Below are 8540 nucleotides of genomic sequence, written 5' to 3'. Positions count from 1 at the left end.
TCGTAATATACCGGTAGATGATGAAGATACAAGTGAATATATGAGAGATCATGTATGCTTAAGTTGTGTGCATAAAAAATAAAGTTTGCGATGATCAATCATGTCTTCAGACGGGAACTCGCAGTAAGTAATGGTTATAGGACTGAGTGGAGTCCAACCCGGTCTGTAATCATACGAGTGATAACAAAATCAGACGACCGCGCAGCGGGAGTCCGATTTGTTTATCACGAGTATGATTAATAATGGTAATAGGACTGAGTGGAGTCCAATTCGGTCTGTAATCATAGGAGTGATTGACAAAATCGGACGACCGCGAAGCGGGAGTCCGATTTGTTAATTACGAGTATGATTACAGACTGAATTGGACGACACGATGTCCTGTTACCAATTAATCATAACAATTACAATTTCCCACAAAAGTAAATTTCTATCTAAATTGCTCCAATCTTTGAAGACATGGTAAGAAGTTCTTTGCTATCCTCAATTTCGTTTTACAGATGGAAGTCTAAGATCGTCTTTGTTGTGTGTACTGTAACTATGTACACCGCTGTTTCTTAGCAGTTCTAAACTGTGGGGAAGTTATTCCATTAATGCATTTATAAACAAAGGGGCAAAATACGCAACGATAAAAGAGCCTCCGTTGTTCTAAACTTAACCAACCGAGTTGACTAAGTGCCCCCGTTGCGAAGAACTGGAAGAATACAAGGGTCTATGTAAAGTAGGTTTAGCAGCCTTATTTTGTAGCAACTGTAGGTTGTTCATTAGAGCAGCACTATCCTTGTCGCTCCGTACCATATCAGCGTAGTCTAAGGACTCTAAGATAGGAAGGACGAGGCTTTTGTACGTAGTAAAGAAGGCATTCTCGTCTCCAGAGCCTCCGTTTCTTTCGGTCACGTGGTCGGAGAAACGACATTTTAAGACGAGTAGCACCGGGGACGAGAATGTAAAGAAGGCGTGTACTAAATGGTAGTAAATGCGTAGAAGACCTAATCTTTGGTTCACCTTAGATATTACATGTCCAACATGTTCAGACCAAGTAAAATTAGAGGACAGTATAACTCCTAGATAGTTAAAGCTCTCCACAATTTAACAGGATCAATTTAACAGTTTTTGTCGTTTTGAAGTTATTCTCATTCGGTCGAGTGTGCCTGATATATAAAAGACGTAATCAGTGTGTTGTTCTTCTCGTGATCGGTAGTGTTCTGGCAAAAACTTCTCAACGCTTTTCTTTGATTATAATAGTTCTCCTGCCATGAAAGTTCAGAGAGATCGGCCTGATTTGTTGACGGAAGAAAGACTGAAACTAGACGCCTTATGTTTGTGCAGCTCTGCATGAGCAGAATCATGGAACCAGGAAGTTAGGGGAAATCGCATTACTATTTTTTGAGGAAATAATATAGCACGCAGCTACTACGCTCTTACAAAATTTGATTTTTATGCGATGATTTATTTCCCAGTTTTCTCCTTATTTGAGGAAGTTGTGATCAAAGTTTGTCAAAAATTCTCCGCTGCAGGTTGTTCTTTCATGACATGTCTTCTGGATATAATCTGGAACTGTTTTCCAATTTTTTCTAGATCTGAAGACAGGCGTCTAGAAACCTAGGCTAGCTGGATCCTTAAGAGCTATGATCATGATTTCGATATCAATCATACGTGTTCCGCCTTTCAAGGTCTTGATATACAGCTCGACTCTTTTGATTTTATCTCTCTTATTCTTCTGGGATATTTTAATGTATAAAAGAATTGAGGCTGAGTATTTTTGTTGTGACAAACCTAGACATTTTATCTGATGATAACTTTCCCAAACAGTGTAAGATCCCTCTCTCTCCACATATCAAGATTTCGCGTTACAAATTTCTCAGTTTAAGACTGAAATTTCATCCGTCATTCCATTCATTATCAGTTTTTCATTTGTTATTGAATCGTCTTCCATTGCTAGTTCCGTGATGGTCTTTTTCCTCTAGTCCTGAAGAATAATTTCGTCAGATTTTCGTTCCCCAATCTCAGTTCACCTATACATTTCGACCTGTTTTTTAACTCTGCTTTACAATTTTCGTATTCGTTCACGTACATGTCATGGTCAGTATTCGGAAAATTAAAGTTATCGCAAATTTAGCGGTCCAATTCTTCCAATCGCTAAATATATCATTAAATGAATTAAGCTTGGTTTTTACTAAACGAAATTGTTGCCGCTCTCATTTCCATATTTTACATTTGCCAGAGAACACTTTCATCTTCCAAATTAAAGTAGAAATCACGGATACGAAAGTAAGTTTCGTGGACCATACAGTTACAATCGTCCTTCAGTAGATCACAGCGTCGGTTGTCATGTTTAATTTCCACAGGCCCGAATCCGATCATCGTCCAGGAGCAAAAGAATGGATTTTGCTTTTCTCAACATAGTGATACTGACTTAAGTTTTTGCTACTTAGAAAAAAAAAATCCATTTTAAATCTTGTTTTTAGAGATTTTGATTCTTAAGTACAGTGTACTTTTGCATTCTTGAGTGTCGCAGCCAGGAGCAGCAGTCTATCAGTGGATGTCACCTTTTACCGTAAAGTCGAAGGCAGAGGTGACTCTGTACTTACCAAAACAAAATCAAATAAAAATATATTCAAAGTTAGGGAAGCCTTCTACTGCAAGCCTTCAATGCTATAATTAGATTGTGAAAAACCTCAAATCTATGTTTATAACCCAACCGACTTCTTCTAAGGCCTCGAACAGAGAGGAACCAGTCATCCGTGAGAGAACGTGCCATGACGTCATGGTTCACGCTGGCATAGCTCAGTCGTGCGGACCGCATCGTTCCACAGAAGTCAACGAAATAATGGTGCAATAAATCGCTGTAAACAAACTTATCCAGGCTGTTTGGACGATATTTTGGCACGTACAACAGGTAAAATTTATCATTCTTTCAGTGTGTTATGCCGGCGAAGGTTTAACTTGGAAAACATAAGAGGTTTGTTTGAAGCGATGAATATCATGCATGGCAGTCTTAACGTACACACTTCAAGAGCTCTCTTTTGTTCCGTTAACCTTTAAATAAGAATTGTACTGTTTACAGAATTCCGTAGTATATGTGTATTCTAACAGTCGTACATGTCGCTGCTGCTGAATTTTGCAGCGAAGGAAGATAATTGCTTGCGCGCGATTTAACAGCTCGATGGTAACCTGCATGTGTCGCAGCTGTCTTCAAATTTAAACGTCTACTAGAGTTTAATTTTCGTTTTCTGCTATAATGCTTTATTCCCTATCTCTAAAGTAGTTTTCACCAGTTATTGTTTGTTGGATATCTAATATTGTGAAGTCTCAAATGCAAGAACATTTCTTTCAATGCATTCCAAACCGCGCGCTTTAACTGCGAGCGAATTCTCTAATGGCGTCCATAGCTACGGACGCCATGATAAACTTTTCAAAATTTATACCTTCAGCTTCGAGTCTCGGCAGTTTGAAGAGTTACGAAGCTTATAAAAAGCCGGTTTAGTGAAAATGTGCATAGTGTAGTTTTGCTTTTTATGTCTTGAATTTTGAGGCGATTCAACAATTCAATGATATTGATTAAGCTTACATGCAAGTTCGAGAAATTTTAGAGACGATAATATTCGGTTGTCACTTGTGAATCGATTAATATTTATAAACCGTCCTTGTTTTATGTTTTGATTTTGCAAATTCAGGTTGCTTGAACAGTTTCTCTGTGCATTTATATACCACTTCGTTGAACAATAACATCGAAAACAATGTTTGTGTGTGTTTGCAATGTTCAAGCTACACTAGCTGAGTTTGTGGGAAAAAGTGTTATGTACTGTGTTTTCGTTATGAAAACTTCTCCGTTGTTGCCACCTCATTAGGTTTAAGAAATCAACTTTTTAGGTTTACGCTCCCGTTTAATTTGATCGTACATGTACGAAATGCGTATTTTTCAATTTGTTGCAATCTTGTTGTGGTTTTAGAATAATTGTAACTAAGGAAGGAGGTTAGAAGGTTAGAATGACAGTTGTGTCTAATTGGCTGGTTTGAATTATTAAATTCATACAAGTGTGATGTCACTCTCCAAGAATTTTCAAACTGAGCAATGTGGTGTAGCTTATATTCACATAATGAACTAAGGTAATCAGCTTTAAAGAAGTTTGAGAAAAGTTGTCATAGTTTTTACAACTTGTACACATATGTGCAGGAAAATTTTCATTGGAGAAGCATGAATTATGGAAAAAATGTGACGAAAAACAATTTTCTAATAATTATTGTCCGAGTTATACTTAACAGGTATACATGTACAGTAGAATCCCGAGTTTTTCAATTCCCAGGGGGACAAAAATTGGTTTGAAATATCGGATAGTTTGAGAAATCAGAGGTAAAATTACAGTGTTCAACGGAGGAGAGGGAAACTACTTTTGGTTCAAGTTACATGTATCAGGAGGTTTGAAAAAATGAGGGTTCGAGAAATTGTGATACCTCTATATCTACAATACTAAACATTACTAAGTTTTAACTACAGTCATGTGTATCCACTCTAATGTACAAATTAATTAATATAGTATACAAGTAGTAGATTTCAAATGAGTGTTGTAAAACCAAAACCATTGTATGTGTTATCACTGTAGCCAATGACGAAGGACACAGACTATCCAATAAAAACCTAAAGTAAATACATGTAGCTGACGTGAAGCATGGGAAAATGTGTCCCTAATGATTGATGGAAATATTGGGCAAGTTTTTTTAACCCAATCGTGTGGTGTAGTAATGCATAATCTATCAGTAGTCCCCCTTTGGCTTAGTCTGTCGTGTGTGATGAAAAAGAAAACTGCGAGAAAAAAATGGTCGCGCGAAATCCTGGGAGCGAGGAGCGTGCCAAAGGAGGGACTACCACCTAAGCCAGGGAGTTTGAGTTATGTGTTGCTCTTGCAACGCAAAAATATGATTGGCTTATGCTAGGAGCGTTGACAATGTGTTGTCAACATTCAAATCGAAGCATTGGAATCACGCTTTGCAAGCCGGGATGTTCCTGCAGATCTGCCAATAGCCTTTGGAAAGACTTAAATTTATCCAGTGTTTTGTTTGGCAAAGCTTTCCCCCTCCAACCTGACTGCAAGCGTGTTAGTGATTTTGCCACTCAACAGCATTGTCCAAGTCAGTGAATGTGAATTCACCGAGCTTGGCCTTTCTACCGTCCATTTGAAAGATTGAACTGGACTTTCACTTGAAACTGGACATTCACCTGAAACTTTCTGCTGATATCGGCAAACATTTCACGGCAGGATCTCCCATGTCAAATACATAATGTAAATTCCCTGTTGAAACTCTGCATTTGAAATTTTTGCAATAACTTGTAGATTTACACCTACAGGCGCAGTGAAAATCGTTACAAGATGCCTCATTTGCCATCTTCTTTTTAAAACTTCTTTGGCAGTTTTGCTGAACGAACACTGAACAAAGATATACTTCTCATGGCAGAAGTTTTGCCTTGCTACTTGAAGAGTAGAGTAGAGCAATTTTATTCAGATCTCCCAAGGTTATTGACAACAGGCGATAATAAGAGGACGTCAAGATGAGAAATCCTACACCGAAAAATCACTCGGCCATGAAAGGTCAAACTCTTTGGCTTAGGCAGTAGTCCCTCCTTTCGTGCGCTCCTCACCCCCATGATTTTGCATGGCCATTTTTTTCTCGCGGGTTTCTTTCACATCATGCATGATGGACTGAGCGAAAGAGGGACCACTTGTAGTCTAAATGCATGTAATGTACCCAATACTTTTTGATCTGCAAGTGAAAATCGCTCTATTTCAAACTAACATAAAATTACATATTATTTGTGCCATATATTGGGTTGAATCTGTATCATTGCTAACTACAAAGTACTGCAATAATTGAAGTAGATATCCAAAGTAGTGTTTTATATTTTTTTCCAGAGATGTACTATCCCTTAGCACTGTTAGTGCTGCTGGCAAGCGCTGCTGGTGATGGGAATTTTACGTTTACAAACACGCATATTCAAGTAGAAGAAGCACCATTTACCCAAGCAGTTTTTGGCATTTCCCGGACAGGGGCAACAACAGGCACTGTGGATGTTACTTGCAAGGTTGGTGTCACCCATTAATTTACTCAACAGCAAAAGCAGTCAATCATAAGAGGATTTCTCTTGTTGTATCATTAAAATATTCATTAAAATGTACTTCCATTGCACTCAAGAGAAAGGAGATGAGTCTTGAGTGTAATGGGGCGTGGACATCTTAGTGAAATAATAAACACTTTGAGATAGCGACTACCTTGCGAGAAGGTGGTCACTTTGGTGGTCAACTTATAGTACAGCTGGTACATGTACTACAAGGTTATGTGTGGGAGATGCAGTGGCCTAATAATCAGCTCACTAGACCTCACATTAGGTGGTGCTACTTTGAGAGGGAGGCGCAGTGGTGCCATGGTTAGTGCACTTGTCTTCGGATCGAGCGGTCCGGGTTTGAACCCTGGCCAGGGACACTGTATCATGTTCTTGGCAAGACACCTTACTCTCACAGTGCCTCTCTCCACCCAGGTGTATAAATGGGTATCGGGTACCGGGGGGAGTAGAAATTTATACTCCTGGCCATGTCTTTTTACAGAAACCGGGTTGAGCTCTGGCCTGGCGGGCCACTTGGCTTGTATGCAAACTTTACCTACCTACATGTAGTTTGAGCCCTGGTCTGAGTCACTGGGTTGGACTGTGATGGACTAGCATCCCATCCAGACCAGAGGGCAAGTATACATGTAGAAATGCTCCTGTAGTCACTTCCTGCTGCCAAAATCAGGATACATGTAATGTCTTGCCATGTGAGACATATACTGTGCAGTTGTATGGCTTGGGGCAGACTTAAATTTTTTGTAGTACTTGAAGATGCACTGTAATTTTTACATGCTGTCACTTAAGACACGTACATAATGAGAGGTGGTTAGTTATAAAAGCTGGCTGCTTAATCATGCACAGAAATTTGTCATAAACTTGAATGTCATTTAGGCCTTGGTGTAACTTCCTCGTAAATGTTTAAATCCTGATACTGTCTCAAGAGTTTTAGAAGTTATTTTGCGTGGTTGATCAGGGCAGTCATTAAGGGCTATAGCCCATAACACCTGTTATGGCTGAGTATTCTTGTTCAGCCATTTATGTTACAAGTTAACTTGTCTGTAGTTGCTCATACAACATTTATTTACTCATAAAGTAAGAAGTTTATAATGGGCTACAGATGAATCAAAACTTAATGACAGCCCTGGTTGATCATTTTATTGAATCTGGTTTTGCTGTTTTAGATGAATGCCTCTGCTCAAGATGCAGATGTGATTGGCACTTCACAAAACATACAATTCCAAGCAGGTGACACCTCTGGGGAGTGTAAATTTACCATAACAGATGACGAAATCCCGGAAGCCAATGAAACATTTGCTATAGAACTGATTGTGACAGGATCTGGAATTGTGGTATCACCCTCAGTGGCATATCTAACAATACTAGCCAATGATGACGCATTTGGTATCATTGGTTTTAACGAGGTATGTTGAAAACTGTGAATAGGTTCTAAGTTGCAGAAGCTTGTCATACACATGTACATGTAACATCTTGTATATTGGAGTCCAAATATACCTACCATTGATGTTTCAATGTAAATTGTAACAGCAGGTTCAATGCTTTGGAAAAGTTTGTGGAAAAAATGATGTCGAATCTTAAGCTTTGGCATCTAACATACAAATCATTTAGTTTCTCAAAGTTTCAAATGGTTTTTGATTCTTATTTTCCATAAATAAAAATACATTAGCACTATTACGTGTACATGCAATGTATTTATATCAATATGTTTACATACAAAGTCTACGATAAAAGACGATTGTAAAGCCATTTCATCTCCCTTTGTTGTAGACTGGACCACTTGTGGTGGATGAACTTACAGGTCAAGCTAATGCAAGAAACATCAAGCTTACTCGTAAGGCTGGCCTGATTGGTATGGTGCAAGTATCTTGGAAGGTAAGTACATTTTTTATGATCCTGCACTGGTACATTTTTCAAAGTTTTCTATAATTTATAGTACATTTGTATAAATCTACTAGCATTCTATCACGAATGCCCTTTTATTATTGGCTACGTTACTCAATATCTCTTCTGTTGTAGATAGTGAGTAGCCTAGTAGATCCTTGCAGTGTACACTTGTTTACAAACTTTTTTGTTGTTGTTGTTTATTGTTTGTTTTTTTGCCTTTATTTATTTATTTCCACAATTACAAAGATTACAATTTTTTTTTCATTGATTTAGTTACAGAAGAATGAATAAAGTTTGGTTTACAGAAGTTAACAATGACACCATAGTGAATTATTAAGAAAATAGATATTGTCAATTCTTATCTACATACATATTTTACTTAACGATTTTCCTTGATAATAGTGTTATCCAACTTTAGATATGCTTACAAACTGGCGGACTTCTTTGTGTTTTCAAAGTATCTGTGAAGAGGACTTAATAGAAGTTCTGGTAGATTTATGCTAACTAAGACCATTGGATTATTAATTTTGCTCTTGATTTC

The 8540-nt window shown here is 38.0% G+C and overlaps 1 protein-coding gene across 2 annotated transcripts in view; it reads left to right on the top strand.

The window, feature by feature from the left end:
- The first annotated feature begins 2769 nt into the window (after positions 1-2769).
- The window catches only part of LOC145497719 (adhesion G-protein coupled receptor V1-like), a 75144-nt gene continuing 69373 nt past the window's right edge, over positions 2770-8540 (top strand). For both annotated transcript variants that reach the window (XM_081477563.1, XM_081477555.1), the window contains exons 1-4: positions 2770-2896; positions 5907-6076; positions 7279-7518; positions 7883-7987. In XM_081477563.1, coding sequence (XP_081333689.1) covers positions 5909-6076; positions 7279-7518; positions 7883-7987 — 513 coding nt within the window. In that variant the 5' untranslated portion in view covers positions 2770-2896; positions 5907-5908. The remainder of the gene's footprint in view (positions 2897-5906; positions 6077-7278; positions 7519-7882; positions 7988-8540) is intronic.

Source organism: Orbicella franksi, chromosome 1 (assembly GCF_964199315.1).
Source record: "Orbicella franksi chromosome 1, jaOrbFran1.1, whole genome shotgun sequence".
Lineage (NCBI taxonomy): Eukaryota > Metazoa > Cnidaria > Anthozoa > Scleractinia > Merulinidae > Orbicella > Orbicella franksi.
The sequence above is the reverse complement of the archived record's forward strand: the minus strand, read 5'-3'. Positions and strand labels throughout refer to the sequence as shown.